General features: G+C 33.0%; 2 protein-coding genes across 4 annotated transcripts; both read right to left on the bottom strand.

Annotated features, from left to right (window-relative positions):
* Positions 1-398: 398 nt before the first annotated feature.
* On the bottom strand, positions 399-13396 carry LOC110638863 (serine/threonine-protein kinase EDR1). Of its 2 annotated transcripts, XM_021789583.2 has the most exons (13): positions 12762-13394; positions 8944-9360; positions 8734-8837; positions 6515-7689; positions 5854-5894; positions 3173-3241; positions 2945-3045; positions 2686-2764; positions 2504-2602; positions 1772-1840; positions 1613-1662; positions 925-1101; positions 399-821 (listed from the first exon to the last, which is right to left on the bottom strand). In XM_021789583.2, exons 1-13 carry the CDS (start codon positions 13182-13184, stop codon positions 686-688), a joined length of 2940 nt encoding a protein of 979 aa, XP_021645275.2. In that variant the 5' UTR covers positions 13185-13394; the 3' UTR covers positions 399-685. The 2 variants fall into 2 exon arrangements, 1 of the variants encoding a protein (XP_021645275.2); XR_009148798.1 differs by lacking the exon at positions 399-821 and having other exon boundaries at positions 1002-1101; positions 1772-1841; positions 2515-2602; positions 12762-13396.
* Positions 13397-15706: 2310 nt separating this feature from the next.
* Positions 15707-17560, bottom strand: LOC110638826 (aldehyde oxidase GLOX). Of its 2 annotated transcripts, XM_058147840.1 has the most exons (2): positions 16119-17560; positions 15707-16022 (listed from the first exon to the last, which is right to left on the bottom strand). In XM_058147840.1, the coding sequence occupies exons 1-2, from the start codon at positions 17493-17495 to the stop codon at positions 15855-15857; spliced, it is 1545 nt and encodes a 514-aa protein (XP_058003823.1). In that variant the 5' UTR covers positions 17496-17560; the 3' UTR covers positions 15707-15854. The 2 variants fall into 2 exon arrangements, with proteins under 2 accessions (XP_058003823.1, XP_021645210.1); XM_021789518.2 differs by having other exon boundaries at positions 15707-17560.
* Positions 17561-19132: the final 1572 nt, after the last annotated feature.

Genomic DNA, 19132 nt, shown 5'->3' with positions numbered 1-19132 from the left:
GCTTAGGCCGGTACCTCGATTACCTCCATCGCACTCAGGGTTGCTAGCCTAGGGTCTCCCCGCGTTGAGAGATTCTACGTCATAGTTTGAGGCGGTAGGGCCCTGAATAAACCTGCAATTAGCTTTTTTTCAAATTACGGGTATTCAGTGCAACTGAACAGATCCAGTATAATTCAAAGGTACTAGAAGTTTGCTTTATGGGCCGGGCTAATCTAATATCAAATCAAATCCAGACCAAGAGTGATCATATACCCGAACTTCCAAGTCTAGTGGAGATCTCAAGTCCAAACATGAAAAGTAGAACAAACCTAGATACTGGAGGTTTTGGATTCACATCATAACGTCCGCAAACTGCCAAAAAGTGAATTTGACAGCCACAAGAAAATGCGACTCAAACATAACTTAGAAAGTACATGCACTCCATTTTTTATGACAATTTCCCCTTTAATACAAAGCTTCATTCCTTGATACACATGTCCTTGATACCAAGCTGTACACAAAAAAGTGCTGCTAAATTTTTTGGGCAGCAGCAGCAGCATACATCCATTACTTACACAAACCAGTGCCTAGAAACTTTTCTTCTATTCTCTCCTCTTTGTTTTCCTTTTTCTAGAGTTCATATACTAGCCTCACCGAAGCCAAAATAAACAAGAATGTCTATTCACAATTGAGTAATTGAGACATTTCAAGGTGTAGAATTTACTGAGATCTCCTGCTGCAGAGGTGAGCTTGGTTGGTCCAGATGTGAAGGGATGACTAGCCGCTGCAAAGGCTTGAGAGCTACTGCAAGCTGGGCAAAGGATGGACGCAAATTTGGATCCCTGAGTAATAACCGTGCCAAGAACAGCAATCAGTAAAGTGAATTCATGTTAGTAAAGGAAGATTACCTAGGAACATATTTATGAATTCCATTTTTTAACTTACGTCTGCCAACATTCTGTAATTATCCTTGCAACTAATGGATCAACATCCTTGGGGATTTCAAGGCGCCCATTCTGGAAACCAACTGCACCAACAACTTGCATCGGGTTCATCCCACTCCATGGCAATCTTAGTGTTGCAAGCTCCCAAAGAATGACTCCAAAACTATATACATCACACCTGCTCATCCAGCACAAGCACAACTTATTTAGTATATTGGTCCTACCCATGAAATCGACTTAAGTTTCCAGCAGGCAATAACCGACATATATGTTCATTGCAAAGGCAATGGCTAATAGAACTGTACATTGCTTCTCAATTCATGAGTCATTCCAAAGCTATTTTCATTATAGAAAACCCCTTCTATAAGCTTCTGAGGAATAAGCCTCAAAAATACCCTTTTTTGAGGCACTGTAGCACTCAATTGTAGAGCTAAAGGACTACTGCCGTTTCAAAATGGATTCCAAATGATTTAATTATCTGCAATGGCTTCTATAGGATGATAAACAACTAAAAGTGGATCCATCTGGCTGCTTGCCAGGTAGAATGGGAAGTTATTTATTTTACTGCATTCTAATCAGCCGAAAAGAGCATTCAAGTACAGAGGAATTTTAACTTTGCACGAAGCTTATGCAAGAGCAAAATAACAAGTGAATTTGAAAAATGCAAAAACATAACATCAGCAACTCACTTCTCATTTGAAGGTTCATTACGGAGAACTTCTGGTGCCATCCACTCGGGCTTACATCGTAAAGGCATTCAATCAGAAAAGGCATCAAGGTAAGATCAATACACAAACTGTACACTGTCCATAAAAGATAAATATTGGATGAAGATATCAGATTATTACTGTTCCTGCAGTTGATTTGGATGACAAAAAGGTGTTATGCTTCAAGCGTGACAACCCAAAATCACAAACCTGCAAGTGAAATTGAATAGTCTTTCGTAAGGTGCTTGCTCAAAACAACAAATTGTAAAGGCAAATCATAATTTATATCCTCATCTTTTGAGCAAAATGTTATTGTACAATATGTTAGGAAGAGGAAAAAAAAAAGAAGAGTTCTTAAAGAGACGGACAAAACACACAAACAACTTCTTGCACCATTCTAACCAATAAGAAGATGCCGAAACTATAACTCCAATTCCAAACTAAACAAGCCAGCAGCATCTCAGCTTGGCCAATGCTAAAAGGCTGAAGCAAACACAAAATCCCTATTACCCATTTGTAGGGCACCATTTTGGTTAAAAGACCATTAAGTTGTGACCTCTTTTTCTATAGAAGTTTTAGAGAACAGATGACTAATACAACAACCTTTGAACAAGGCAGCAACAAAAGACCAGTTGGTGAATATAAAGACATCAATACTTGAACTGCAACTCATAAATCAGCACTAATCTCAAGGAAGTACACCTAATTCTAGAAACAACAAGAAAACAATAGTAGATAATTCAAAATGTTTCAGACATCAATGAAGATTATTCCACATTCACAAATATACATGCACATACGTCATTTTCTGTTATACTGATTATTTTGAGAAGAAATATGCCAATGAATCAACAAAGTAAAAGCAAAATATACTTTGACATTCCAGTTTTTATCAACCAAAAGATTTGGTGACTTCAAATCCCGGTGAACGATTGTTGGTATACTGGCATGCAAGCAATTCATACCCCTGGCCTGCAACAAGCAAAGACATTTGAATCAAACACAATGATGTTGAATGCAGATCAGAAAGAACAAAGATTTTAAAATTCTTGTACCACATCGAGAGCCATCTTTATTCTTCGCTTCTCATCAATTTGACAATGTGGACGATGAAGAATCCGGTATAAACTTCCTCTATTAAGGCAAACATCAATATAACAACTTTGTTAACAGAAAAAATTTGTAACTATGGAAGTAGAATAAGTATGAAACACTAGCAAAGTCATAGTGCTACTAGCAATTTCTGTTGCTCTGGCATAAAATAGAACTGACTAAGAAAATATGACCAACAAAATGAAGGCACAGAGTTATTACCTTGGAAGAAACTCTGTAATGATAGAGAGGTTTGGAGGGCGTGTTACAGCACCCATGAAGAGGACAACATTTGGATGGCGCAATCTCCGCATTATTCGCACCTTACACCAAATAGCAAATAGCATAGTTACAGGGTCAATAATTTTGGACTAAGAAACATAAATAGTCAATAGCAGAAAAAAAAATTATCAAGCATATCAAAGGCTAATTTATTGATTTATTGCTTACTTCTCTTTTGAATTCAGCTAAAGCAGCACCTGAGAAATCCTGGTCTAAGAATTTCTTCACGGCAACCTCCTGCAAGTTTAACAACAACAAACCACCCAAAAGTCAGAACTTGAAAATTTTTTTCCCCCAAAAATTTCTAAAATATTACTATAGTGCAAGGTAGAAAATTAGCAGTGTGAAGCCAGCGTCCAAGAAGTTCATGAAGACAAGAAAACAGCTGTTATAGAAAATAATGCAAAGGAGTCTTTTTCTAAGCACATATCCAAATTAACTAAAACGTATGTTCATTATTCAAAAAATGAGGTTTTTCCAAATCAAACAAACATTTCAAGTGCTAAATCTATCACCATTTATCTATTACTGCAAACTCGAAAAGTAATAATCTTCTATAATAAATATAAATGTGTCAAAAGGTTGGGGGGGGGGGGGGGGGGGGGAAGGGGGGAGGACATTGATATTATCCAAAATAACCTTCCTTATTTATATTATTTATAAAAATACCAATAAAAAAATCCATAGCAACAAATATATATATTTGTGGCTAATAACATAAATTAATAACAAAAATCCGTTGCTAATACTTTCAGTAATGAGAAATTATTATATATAAATTCATCACTAATACTTTTAGCAACGAGAAGCTATTCAATATAAAATCGTTGCTAATAATTTTTAGTGACAAATAATTTATAAATAATTTCAATTTTTAATATTATTAAATTCATATAAATTAAAATTTTAATATTATTTTAATAGTAATTCTACTTATATAAAAAATCCTATTATAATTCTATATTCTTAATTCTATACGTATTATTAACTCATTAAAAATTATTTACTTTATTACAATAAAATTATATACAACTTTAAACACCGAATCTTGCTTTCACTAATTTATTTTTTTAATTGTTCTAAATATTTCCAAACTTATTATATTAAATTATAAAATTACTATGAAAAATTAACTATTTAATTAACATAATTATAAAATCATTATTAAATATTAAATATTTAATTAAATAAAAATTTGCATTTATATCAATGCCAATGGACAAAATTATAATTCTATTCAATGACAAATATTTTATTTGATATAAATTTTTAGCTATTTAAAAAAAAATTAGTAACGAATAGTTTTACAATTAAATGCTCTATTTTCATGCATTAGGACTCGAGTTTAATTAACTTTGACATATAATGTGATTTGTTTTCTTTCTTCACTAATTTTGTGTATCTTTTTTTCTTCAACGGGCAAAATCTATTTATAAGCCTTTAATTTTTTTGAGTTTTTGTATGTCACAAGTATCATTCTTACAAGAGTAGTTGCACGTGAATATGATCATTAGGATTTTGTTGTTATAGCTAATATCAAATGAAACTAATATCCTTGCAAATTCAATAATATTTATATAGGCTAAGATAAATTCAATTTCCTATTTTTTTATATTTAATATTGATGTATCCAATAATATTTGAGATGATTACTATTATTGTTATATAAAAAAAGTACATTTTACATATGATTGTATGAGATTTTAATTTTTCTTGAGTCTACTTAGTTTAAATGTAGATTAATTATAATTTTTTAATATCCCTTTTGTGCATGAACATATTTTTTATTTTTTAATTTATTAGTCAAGCTTAGCTAGGTTGTTGATTTTGACCATAAGATTATAAGAAAGCTTAATTATATTTTTGTATATATTTATTTGAGAAGTTATGTTCCTCTCAATATTAATTTAAAGTTGTTATGCTTTAGATTTTCAAAATAATAAAAACGAGAAGAAGATACTAAAAGGAAAAGAAGAAAAAAAAAACAATAAAAAATAATTTAACTACTTGAGAGTATTAATTATATAATTACTATAATTAATTAAAAATGCATGATTAAATTTATATTTATTTTTAATCTATAATGTATTTATAACATATAAATCTATAATTTAAAAAAATAAAAATACTTATCAAATATACTAAATAATATATTAAATAAGTTTTAAAATTATTTGTATTAAACAACATGACAATTAAAATTTCAAGATATCAATATAATGAAAATAAAAATTTTATAATGATAATGCACTAAATATAAAATATATTTTAAAAATATCATATTTTCTAATTTTATAAATAATTTACTTTAACATTAATTTAGCTATGCAACCTCATTATGCAAGTTAACATTATTTCAAATTATAAAAATACAAAATAAAATATACACAAATCAAACTTATTTTTCACAAAAAGTAAAATAACAAAATTTGAACAAATTTGATTCAATAAGTTAACTTGCATTGATTATTTATTTAATTTAAAACATTTTCACCCATTTATATTTTGAGAACTTATTATTATATCATTTTTTATTATATTGCAGTTTATAATTAAGATATTATTATATATAACACATAACTTGCATAAAAATATGATCCAATAAAAAATATAATAATTCTTAAATTAATAAATATTTTTATTTATATAATTAATTAAAATAAAATTAAAATTAATATTTTAATTTAAATAATTAAATATAATATTTCTAATTCAGTGATAATATTATATCATGTATAAAAAAGTAACAAAAAATTATATATAAAAAAATAAATCACGAGTACATATAATATGCAATACACGTTGCAGAAAATAACAGTTGAAGTAAATGCAGGAAAAGTCAAGCTCACCGTGCCATTCCAATCAGCATGATAAACCTCTCCATATGAACCTACTCACAAGAAAAACGTGAGACAGACAAATATAAAGGTAGAGAAAGAGACAAGGTAACCAAAATACGTTGAGATGCAATGCAAATATTGAAATAATACCAATGCTCACCCTACTATAAATATATTACAGCTGTAGCTGCATTAGCATTAGAAGATACACTAGTTACATCTTTCCAAAGGAACTACCATTATACCTGCAAAATGGTCTCCAGCTCAAAAGAAATAAGGGCCTGAATTGGTTTTTCCATTTCAAAAGATGCTTTGCAGGGAACCAGATAAACAAATTTGCCAAGGAAATGATGAAAAAAAAATCTGAAAACAGATATTTGTTTATTACTACCAGAATAATTTTTGTGGCTTGAGAACTAAGAATAAAACAAGATCCAAACAGAGGCCTAATTTCACAAAAAAGATTACCATAAAAACTTGTAAGACTGATCATGTTTAGAGAATACTTCATATTGTATGTAAGCGCATGCATATTTCACATTCTTTGTTCCACTTTTATCATTTATAGTTGAATGCACATAAGCACATATTTGTTGCAAAACAGGCTTAGCAATGATGAAACCATGATTGGTAATCACCACACAAAAACCTCATCTGTCAAATGTATTACCTAGTCCAATCCTCTCACCAATAACCAAATCTTCCCAAGGAATTTCGCATTCACCAACATCTACATCATCAAAGATTTGATCAACCCTGTTCCTGGTGGAATCAACTGATGAGCTAGGACTTTCAGGTTCCTTTGGTTTCAGATTGGTTCCCAAAAATCTGTCCTGCATGCACTTTTTCCAATCATGGAAACAAATTTCATTATTTTCATTAGCTTTAATCATGACTTCTGCATCATTTGTGAAATTCTTCCCATCCCTAGGATTTTCTTCTTTAAAACTTGAGTGTACTTCCTCAACCAAAGGTGACTTGTAGCATTGATTGATGCCAGAAGCCAAAGCTGAAGAGGTACCACTTGAAGAATTCCCAGCATCACCATCTCTCCTGGATGTATTCAAATTATTGGATGACTTGAGGCCTTGAGAATAAACCTTCTCGGACATAGTAGAGCTGGTAGAAGCTAATGATGACTGATTATAATTATTTGGTTCACGATTAATTCTTGGAAAGAGACCCTCTATATAGTCATATTCTTTTTTCCTGGGAACTTCATTGTTTGCATATCGATTCTTCCACATCAATGGTATAGGGGGTCGACCAGGAACGGGATTATTTTTCTGCCCTTGAAAGTCCTCCACTTTCTTCTCAGCAGGTTTGAAACTTTTGCCAGTTCCTTTGATCTGGAATGGATTAAGATCTGAAAAAAGGAATTTTGAATCCTCTGAGCTATTTTGACCATATGGAACAACATTAACATTCATCCTCACAGCATCACCAATTCCATGGGCTCCACGACTACCCTTGTACAGAGACGATCCAACAACTGAGGAGGAAATATTATCATGTTGATTAGAAGGAGCTCCTCTACTAGATACACCAGAAGAACCAACACCAACATCACTATTTGCACCAGAGAATGAAGCCAAGGGCTCCACACTTTCACCACTCAATCTTCTATCCAAAGGCAAACTACCATCCACTGAAGAGTTCTGACTACTGCCTTCACCCAATAATGGCTTTGATCCATTATAAACAATTCCAGATTCACTAGAAGAATGAAGACCAGGGATTTTACCTATGGTTGGATTACATGATTTAAAGGTAGTGTCCCTCACACTTAGAACATCAGCCGGTATAAGTGTCCCTGGATCTGCCATGAGATCAACCAAAAACTCCCTGAAAGCAGAAATTTATATGTTAGAAGCAAAAACACCTAGAAATAGGTCTCTACCAGCCAAACTCAAACATAGGTAAAACATGAGAGACAAAATCAAATGGCTCCACAAAATCTGCAATTATGAGATCTCAACTCACTTGGCCATGAGATAGGTACTAAAAAGGGAACTGTACACTACGTAAATGGACTTGCTCCATAAAACACACAAACAGAATGAGGGAAAAGAAGGGTAGTTGCATAAGCCATGACCATAAGGATCCAATGTCGGCATAAATGAAGAAGATGTAATTCACTATGACCTTTAAAATAGGAAACCACACATTTTGTGTGAAGGCCAGACTAGGTGTCTAGGTCCATACTCCATACAACTAAATACCAAAGAGACCTGGTCCCTTGACCTTCTCCACAAGCATCTTATTTCTAAAATTTCATGCCTAAGCCTGAAAGCCTCCTTTCAGCTCAAGGCAACAGAATAATGTGCGCAGCAAACAAGAAATAATGGCTGCTCTGCACAAAAAATGATGAGAAATTTAGAAACAACTGCAGGAAAAGATTATCATTCCATGTCTACTCAGTTCTAAAGGAAATGATAAAGATGTTAAGAAAGTTGTCTAACTGAACTATAAATGTCTAACATGCGACCTAGGAAAACAGTGACAGGGAAGTTGTATTTTCTTCCACCATTTTGTTTGCCATCCCAATAACAATACCCTAAAATCAGTATGGGACATTGAGGTACTTGAGGGGGCCCACAACTACTGCATCCTTTCATATATCTCCGATGACTTGTTTCATAATATGTAGCTGTCGCCATTTGAAGTTTGTGTATGAATATTGAGTTTCGCAAGTCAACAATGGAAAATGTTCAAAAAGAAAATTTTCAATCATACCCTAAGCCATATAAAATTACGGCTAAGTTAAAGTATAGAAAGGCCACATAAACATATAGAAATGAGGGTAAAATCATTAATTCAAATTTACAGTCAGTCACAGAAAGTTCTACAATTAGTAAATAAAAACGTTCAACAATAACAAGAAACAACCTTTCATCTTCCAACTTTATTATGTTGATAGCATCATCCTCAATGCCAGTGTAATGACTACCCTTCACCAATCGACAGGGTAATCCCGTATTGTCCGCCAATACCTACGTACAAGGCAAGAAAGATAATGAACATAAAGCGTCCAGATATACAATAAGGTGCCTTGACAAAACCATGCAGGGACTAGTCACTGATGAAAATAATGCTGACCTTAAAAAGTAAAGCTCGATGCCGAGACAAACCAATATTAATGGACCCAATTGGCAACACACTCGTGTGAAGGGATGTCCTCAACTCTGTGCTTCTTTCCATCCACCTTGCCAACATTATGTTAGCATCCTTTACTGGCCCACCCATATGTCCTGTAACAAGTTCGGCTAGCCTCTGTACCAAAATACTGACATCTGTAGCAGGGCAATCTAGAGCAATACATTGGGAAACTTGCACCAACTCTTCCAATCCAGGATCAATTGCTTGGTTGACTATTACTGCTTCAAAACCAGAACTTCCACGGTTTGTTTCTAGATCTGTGAGAGATGGCATTTTTCCTTGGACTGCTGGACTTGTGGAGAGCACATCATAAAAACCATCCATTACTTTTTCCTCATAATCAAGCACATTATATTCCTGGTGAACCAATCCAACATAAGGCAAGGCAGATGGAAGTAAGATAACATTATAGGATAGCATCATATGTTAGCAATATAAAGTTGGGTATTGTCAGCATTTAGATGTGCCTTAAACAAAATTGGGGCAAATTACAGGCATGCCACATTTCCACAATTGTTATGCACATTCATATACTATTCATTACTTTCTCCTGAAAATCAAGCACATTAAATTGATAGTGAACCAATCCAACACAATTCAAGAAAATAGAGGGAGATAACATTATTCACTAGGATCACATGTGAGCAACACAAAATCAAGTATTGATGGCATTTAGACATACCTTAAACCAAATTGGGGCAAATTAGACGCATGCCACACATTTCTGTGATTACTACATATGCTTCCTCACTTGCACCATGTAAAATGAGATTATTATAACCAGTGGTACTGCTCAATCTATCAACCAGCAGTAATCCAATACCATACGCTACATGCATGCCATATAACCACCACAAACACAAAAACCAAACAGTAGACAACACAAAAGAGAAGCTGGAACTCAACTATAGTTCAATTGACCAGAGTTTCCCTGACATAACATCAAAATTCAAGCATTTGACCATCGAAGATAAACTTTCCTGCTTGAAATCCAAACCAGACACAGCCACACTCAGCAGCAACAAACAGAACTCCAGTAATGGCTAGGGATCCAAATTGCAGCTCCTTCCTAAAAATTCACTCCACATAAGACTGAATATAACCTGAATCTAGTTTCCAATAATTTAGGTAAATGCCAAACAATATTAACGATAATCAACACTAATCATATGTCAAGTGAATTAGAGAAGATGATATTGAGGGGGGAAAAGAAGAAAAAGGGATAAGATAAGAGAGAGGAGTAGAAGACGAGAGAGAAGAATTCTAGAAAGATAAGATAATTCTTGTATAATTATTTCACATTTGGTCAAATTGCGTACCCTAATAACAGCCTATATTTCTAAGTCCTAATCTTACCCTCCATTGAAAAGGGAGAGCTGAACTTGACAAGATTGCCACCAACAGAGTTCACAATGAAAGAGCAGTGTTGAGAATAAGCCTGCTACAATCCTGTCACTTTCACCTTGGGAATTTTCTCCAATTTCCCACAACACAGGCTGTAATACTGTCAAATTTTATTCAGTTCCTTAACAACTCTTCCACTTCTTCAATGCGCAGGCATAGGCCCTCTGCTGACAATGATTTAATTTTCTTAAATTGCTTTCTCCACATTCATCTTCTTTTAAGAATCATATAATTATTCAATTGCAAGTCAAAATCATGACAACAAACACCACAGCCACCATGATACTAATACACTGTTTGGATTGAGTGCAGTGTTGTTTATTAATATATGGCATCATATCATATTATATTGTTTGGTATGGTTTTTATTAACATGTTAAGTACAGGATGGTTTAATAACCTTTTTCTTTTCTTATTAGATGGTATGGTTAAAATACTATATATTGTTTTAAATATATAAATGGGTTACAGATATTTATTTAAATGAAATATTAATTTATAAATAATGTTATCAAAACAATAATTAAAGACACATTTTTTTTTAATTAATCACTAAACATGTCTTCTATTAATCCCTAATTAATCATTAAAGAATAAGATATAATTGGAATTTTATAAATTGCGCAAGGATAAAATGAGAATACATAAACTTTAAACTCTCTCAACCCACAGTTGAAAAGCTATTGTAAAATGAAGGTTCATTTCACAACCTAAAACCAACCTTTTTCAAGAACAATCTTTCAAAATAAGGAGAGAAACCATACCAGCCATTATAAAACAATGGCAAACCATGATTCAAACAATGTATAATTCCACAACTTTCCTCTTCCACATTGTTATACTTTTTCCTTATCAAGAATAATCCCCACAACAAAGAACAAATCTGGTTTAGAATTCCCTCCAATAAAACCAGATTTTAGTATCATAGCATCGCTATTATGAGAATTTTCCACAACTTTAGAAGCAGGAGTTTTGCCACTCACATCTTGAATTGAAGATTCAGAATTAAATTTGGTGTCTTCATCCTTTTTCCCCACCTTAAATTCTTCAAGCGGCTTAAAAACTGATTCTAACTTCTTCTCATTTTCTTTTTGAGCCTCTTTGTTCTTCAAAGCAAGACTAACAGTACTTGTATCTTGGATTGGTGTTTTCTCCCATGTTCCTTGCCATTGCTTTGATTGTAAATTGAGAATGTCAAGAATTTGGCCCATGGTTTTCTGGTTCTCTTGATGAAGAAGCCGCATTTCCGATTGCACTTCATCCATTCTTCGAGTATTTTCTGTTATGAAGCTTCTGAGTTGCTGCTCTAATGATATGACTTGATCCTCCAGGTTTTGAATCTTTTCCCTGACCATACTTGGCGATGAATGCTAGGCTCTGATTCTTGTTTTGTAGCAGGGAAAGGAAAGTGAGAAGAAATAGTAAAAAAGAGGAATAGGAAGGAATGAGAAACAAAGAGATAGACAGAATGGAGAAATCTAAAGTAAAGAAGATGTAGGGAAAAGAAGAGGAGAAGACAATAAAGCATACGAGGGAAAGAACGGAATGCAGACGTATAGGAAAAGAAGGAGAAGAAAAGAGAGAAAGCTCAAGGATTGAAATGATAACACCTTTATAGGACCTGCGATTGGAGAACGTGACTGATAGAGATAAGAGTGAATCGAGGAAAAAAAGGGAGAAGATAAGAGAGGGAAAAAAAATCTAAAGAGAGAAGATAATTCTTGTATATTATTTCAGTTACAACAGATTCTTTGGTAGTTATATTAACTATCTAATATTGGAATTCAACCGTAATTGGTTATCCTAATAACAGGCTAACAGCCTATATTTCTATGTCCTATATATCATCACAACCAAACGAAGCTGCAGCCATAATTCAAGACCATTAACAATAATTGACCCATGCAATATTCAACAATGGTTAATTTACCACATCTAAACAAGTCCACTGCCCATAGACATAATCATCATAAATCCAAAACCAGGATAACGTTTATTTTCTGAAGGCTCGTCATCCACCACTGGAAACAAAGTAAATTTTTTTTTTGGTGCATCAAAACAAAGTAAGATGAACCTTACCTCCAAGTTAATTCACTACAATTCACCGCATAGACTCAAGAAAAGTTTAATTGACCATATTTAAGCTCATTCGATAGCAAATTATATAAAACCTCAATCGGTAATAACCCTAATCAACTGCAATCCAATGTCAGAGACGAAATTACCTAGTATTGAGTATTGAATAACAAAAGACGAACTAAAGAACCCCAAAATTTCGGACCATTCATTACAATTCAATACATATTGCAGTTCAAGTACCAAATTCGACTTCAAGAAGAGTCCACAATACTCACCCAATACTGCCTTGACAAGGCCTCCGCGGCAGCCTCCCCCTTTTCCCGCCCTACATCGATCCGATGATGATTATGATGATGATTCCCTCCCAAGCTCAGCAGCGTCGCCGCTCGGATCTGATCCTTCTCGGGATCATCCTTAAAATCTGAATTGGACGCGCTGATCGCCAACGCCAGCTGCACCTGGAACTCCTCCTCTGACGAGAAGTAGTCCGTACGATTATTAGAATTATTCGCCGCAGGAGGAATCGTCGTAGCAGTAACGGTGGACACCGGTGACGAAGATGTTGAAGGAGGACTAGCCGGAGCGTTGCCCGGCGCAGTGCGGGGATCGGAGGTGTAGGGTGGCGAGGGAGGGGTCTCGTTTGATCGATGTGGCTCGTGGCTACTCCCTATGTGTAGCTTCTTGAAAATGTGCTTCATTTCCTCTTTTCTATCTCTCTTTTATCTGTCCGCTTTCCCTCGCTTTCTTTCCTTGGGCTTCTTCCTCTTCCTATTTCAGTCTCCTAATTATCAATTTTCTCGCTGTTCTTTCACTTTCCCTCACTTTCTCTCCGTATATCCTGTTTGGCTCTGAGGGTCAAGACCGATGAGCATCGAGAAAGGAAAGTGCTCTGTAATGGGAGGGAAAACTTAATGGAGTGGCATATATGTTGGCCGGTAACAAAAGGACTTGACCTTTAGTCTAATTACTAATGTGCCACTTCATGTGGAATACTCTGCGTTGACGGGGCCAAGTTTAAGGGGCCAATGAAAAGGGGACGTAGTTGCTCACAAGGTTGTGAGGCCCACCTGAAGATGACGCTTCGCTTTGCTAGCCTCGTGATAGGGCTAAATAATTATTTAATTTTATATTTTAAAAAATATATTATTTAATTTTTATATTTTATTTTAATTAAATTATTTAGTTCTTTTATTAATTTTTTATTAATAATTATATAGTCTCTTTATTTTAATAAAATTAATTAATTCTTATATTTTAAAAAAATATATTAATTAATTCATATAATTTAATTCTATTATCTATTTAGTTTCATAATTATATTTTATATTTAAATTACTCTAATTTTTTGTCCCTTATTTTTCTCTGTATAATTTTTTTCTCTATACTCATATTATTTTTCTCCTTATTTTTTTTTAATTTTTATTTATTAATAAAAATAGTACAAACTATTCACATAAAAATTTAATCAGTTTCTTAATTTTTTAAGTAATAAAAAATTATTTTTAGTAGAAAAAAAATAAAAATAATATCTAAAAAATTAAAAAAATATAAATTTAGATTTAGGATTAACATAACAAAATTTTTAGTTTTATCTAATAATATATTTTTTTAAAAATTATATTTTTCAAAATGCATAAATAAACTAATTAATTTTATTAAAATAAAAAAAAACTATATAATTAGTTTTTTTTAAAATACAGGATTAATGAATTAATTTTTTTAAAATAGATGAATTAAATACTAGATTAAATAATATGAATAATGAAAATTTTGATAGAAAAATTAAATAGTTTAACGAAAATAAAATATAAGGATTAAATATTATATTTTTTTAAATATATAAAATAAATAATTAATTTTATTAAAATATATAAACTAAATAATAATTCTTCCTATTATATATAATTTTTATAAAATAATAATCAAGTTAATTAAACTAAATAAATGTATTATAATTAGTTAAATTATTTTTAAAAAATTAAATAGTTAGTATTATATATATATTTATATATGAGCAGTCCTATGAGGAGAAAACGTGGGCGTTTCAAAATGGGCGGCTTTAATTTCACTCAATTATTGTCAACAAATCACTCGCTTTAAAGTTACTCATATTCAATATCAAGCTAAATGTTCATTTAACTTGAGGTGTGAATAAATTCATTTTAATTTGTTTTGAGCCAATATTTAAATTTAAAATTTTTATTTTAAATATTTTAACATTATATCAACAAATTATTCAGTTTTAAAAACTTAAGCTTATAAATGAAAAACATGAAAATAATTTTATATCTTTAAAATAATTGTCAATCAATAAGAAAAAATTAAGCTCTGTCGCATTATCGTTATTGAAAATTTAATTCCTATAGCTTCAAATGAAATATATTATTATGAGAAATTTTTATCTAAATTCAATATATCATATATAAATTTAAGATATAAACATACAGATCTCATCATATATCTTGTATTTTAAATCGATAATAAATTAAATTTAAATAAAAAAAAAATTCATATTATCGTCTGCAAAAACTACCATTGTTGAAAGTAATTGATGACTTTTGGATTTTTTCTTGTTAAAAAATATTTATTTTTCAACTCATTTGAAAATAATTTTACACACAAAAAGTAGATAATTACTTGCACTCATTCAATTAAATTAAATTAGATTAATTTAGATGGTAAGGAAAATTTGCCATTGATCGGATTCTAGCTAACTACAAAGTCCAAATATTAATAATTGTGCATTTACAGGAGTCCTAATCAATTTCAATATGTGAAAAGGGAATATAATGAAAAATAATGAAAGATAGCAAGTTTCTCTTCGATGTGACAATTTACCTTAAATAACATGGGAAGATTTTTGTTTACAAGAGAAGTAAAGATTGTTTTCGCTCATACAAGCCAAATTTCTAATACAATATTTTTAAAAATTCATATGGGGAAATTTTTCATAAAGCCTTATATCATATCATTGCAATAAATATTAAAATTAATAATAAAAATTTTATAATAATATTAATTTTATTGTCAAAACTAATATGTAACAATAACATAAATAATTAAATTTTATAACAATAATTATTGTCAGTAATAACTATTTTTTCTATGGTAATCATAATTTTATTATAAAATATTTATGACCATAATTTTATTATAATGATATGTAATAATTTATATATTACTATCATAAACTTGTGATAATTAATTTTATACATTTGACAGTAATCTAATATTTTTTGTAGTGTATTAGTAATTAATAATTAATTACAATATTAGCACTGGTGTTTTGTTAATTAAGTACATAATTGCAGGAAAGCAACCCTTTAGCAAAACCAAAACAATTAACCCTCCAAATCCCCACGCCTCCATCATCCAGTCTTCACCCATGCACCAGTACTAGGTATATCACCATGCAACACAAACAACAAATAGTATCCTGCTGGTGCAATCTCAGCTGTTGATGGTCCAACAGCACTCAAAGTATGCATATCAGACGACTCATGAGTGATAGAAATTATCCTCAGCACCACCATCCTCTGATTCATGGCAAATGAGTGAGTAGTGAAAGATGGTGCAACTATTCTTACTGATAGAACGCTGTCTGATAAATACTCGTCAACGTGGAAACTCACCGAGAATTTCTTCCCATATCCTAACGTCTGGTCTAGAGACAAAATTCTTGGCCTTATAGATGTGTACTCTTCTGATAAGTATGGAGGTGAAAAGGCCTCCAAGCTCAAGTCCGTTGGGAATACTACACCAGTGAAACTATAGGCAGGATGGGGGTTGCTACCACCCACAAGAACACGCCCATCAGTCAGTAAAATTGCGGATGAGTGGTACATTCTTGGTGTTGATGATGGTGACATCGTCGAGAAACGCCAGTCAGGGTGCTCAGATGGACGGTATATGACTGGAGTAGTTACAGGGTCTCTCCCAGAATCATACCCTGCAGTGCCTGATCTTCCACCATTGATGATAATGACATCGCCAGTGGGAAGTAGCAGCATATCGCTCATGACTCGTGAAGTTGGCATGGTTTCCATTACCCAACTAGGGTTTTGGTCAGTGATCACCAGCCGTCCACATGTAGAAGTTGCCGGAAGAAAGTGTCCTCTCGCGGCTCGTTGAAATGAGCCTCTTCGTGCACCCCCACAAATCAGAACTTCAGCTTCAATCCTGCCATTGTTTTCATCTAGTGGAAGTAGAACTGAGGATCCTGTGCTTGGATAATTACGAGGGACATCATCAGGGATCCGAGGAAACTCTCTGATCACACGATTTTGATTGTAATCTAACAATATCGACCGAGTGTTGGCAAAAATGAATAAGTTTCCATCTGGTAAGAGATGTAGAAATGGATACAAATTGTTCTCATCTCTATGATCGTAAGTCTCCCTTAAAAATTTAAGCTTGAAAGTACCAGAAAGAGAAGGATAAAACTCGTAGTTAAACTGTCTTCTACCACCAACAATGATGATTCTTCCATCCGGCAAGATATGATCACTTGCATACCATCTTCTTTGTGATAGATAGTTCTTGAACTCAGTCCAGTCACAAATTTCATTGAAACATGGAGTAAATGTACGTATTACATGGTCTCCATCATTGTATCCGCCAGTTTGAACTAAGGTTCCATTGGATACAACCGCACCAGAAGAGCACCAAGTGTCAGTTTGGACCATAAGGGCACGGTATGAGTTGGTGGCAATGTCGTAGAGGATGGAGTGTGCAGTGCAATCTACCCCAAGAGCCATGTCTTTGTTATCATTCCGGCAGCGGCCACCGGGAAGGGAGATGTTGGATTTGCCAAAATCTGTACGGTCAAAGATGACGACTTTGTCATCATGTAAAAGTTGCATATGCATTGCTGTTATGCCTATGTTTGATTGCAATAGACACCATTCGCCTTGGCGTCCAGCGTATGAAGGTGTGGTCCAAGATATTGCTGGAGAGTGAAGGGTGAAGAAGAAGGAAAGCAGGAGGAGTTCGGTTTTGTTAAATGTCATTGTGGTTAGGGAGATTTTGCTAGTATCATGGAACGTGAAAGAGGATAGGAAGCAGTGACGTTTATAAGCAAAATTGGGCTATATGTATATTACCTGTCGTGATGTAATGGATGGAAAGTAGGAAAATAATCTTGGAACGGCCGTTTGAGCTGCTGAGAAAAGGGTGTGTTTCTTGCGTGCATTGCAAAATAAAGATAATATGATAGGATGCATATGCTTGCAGCAAGCCAGGAAAATGAAGGATTTGAAGGGGTTTTCTAGACTTGGGACTTGCTTCGATATTCATTTACTTTGCTTTTCTTTTCTGGATCAACTGGGGGTTTGCACGATTCTCATTATGAAGTTCTCACAACAGCCAAAATGATACACTAGTAAACCACAACTTTGTTTAAACAAGAAAAAAAAAATAATTATGGCAAAAATATTAGGAAACCAAAAATGCCATAGGAACAGATAATATTATAAACAGGAGCATTAGCAGAAACAAGAGAAGAGCCAAAACAAGATGGTAAATTACAAAATGATTTAAGGATATTGAATCTAATTCCTTCCACCCCGGTTTTTCCTGGATTAGTTAAACGTCCACCCTCTTCTCCATGAGCCTTCTGGCCACTGGGATCATCAACCTGTATGTTCACTTGATTTGAGTTTGACTGAAATTTCACCACGATCTACGGTCGTGTTTAATCCGTCTCCAATGCTATCATCATTATCATCATCTGCAGCCCAGCAAACAGTAGAAGAGCAAAATTTAAGAGAAAAGCCAAGCTAATAATGGCATACTCCTTAACAAAAAAGAATTTCCAATCACAAATTCCTTTTATTAGTTTCTCCTTTGGAGACACAAGAAGATACAGCAGTCTATATGAAGTGTTAAGTTCCATGCAGGAAACTTCCATGACATTTACTGGACCTACGAACGAAAATCCTAGGTTCCAACTGTATTTTGCAAGAGATACATGCTCAACTATGGTGCTTTACATTTTCTGTCACATGAAAAAGCAGTCTATGAACAATTTCATGCTCTTAAGCTCAAGCTGAACCACAGGAGGGATATGATAATAAATTTTTTATCACCATAGGAGCAGCCCCAATGGTATCCTAATTGGATGAACATTACAAACTGTAATGTCAATGCTTATCCTCACAAATTTTTAACATCTATCTGGCACTGCATGTTGGATCGAAAATATTTCTCAAGGCAGATAAGACAACTCATGTACTTTCTAAAGAATTGAAACTACAATTACCAGTCTGACATGTTGATTATCTCCCATTGTAGGACCTGCTTTTTATCTTGTCGCTAAAACTTCGTTGCTACTTATTAGCGACGGATTAGTCGATGTATTAGTGAAAAATTTTTAATCCGTCGCTAATTTTTTTACTTGAAAAAAGTTTATTAAGTGGAAATTCTAATTTTCCTTGAAAAAAGTTTATTAAGTGGAAATTCTAATTAATAAAAAGGAAAGATTTTTATAGTTATTAATTAAACTAATTTTATTGATAAAAAATGATTTATGATAATTTTATTTTAATTTTTTTGTATATATATGTATATATTGAACTAATTAGCTTATAAATTTTACTCTAACTTAAATGATAAAAAAATATTATAATATTGAGTCTAAATTAAATCA

Source organism: Hevea brasiliensis, chromosome 5 (assembly GCF_030052815.1).
Source record: "Hevea brasiliensis isolate MT/VB/25A 57/8 chromosome 5, ASM3005281v1, whole genome shotgun sequence".
NCBI classification, from domain to species: Eukaryota; Viridiplantae; Streptophyta; class Magnoliopsida; order Malpighiales; family Euphorbiaceae; genus Hevea; species Hevea brasiliensis.
This window is presented reverse-complemented; position numbering and strand designations above follow the sequence as displayed.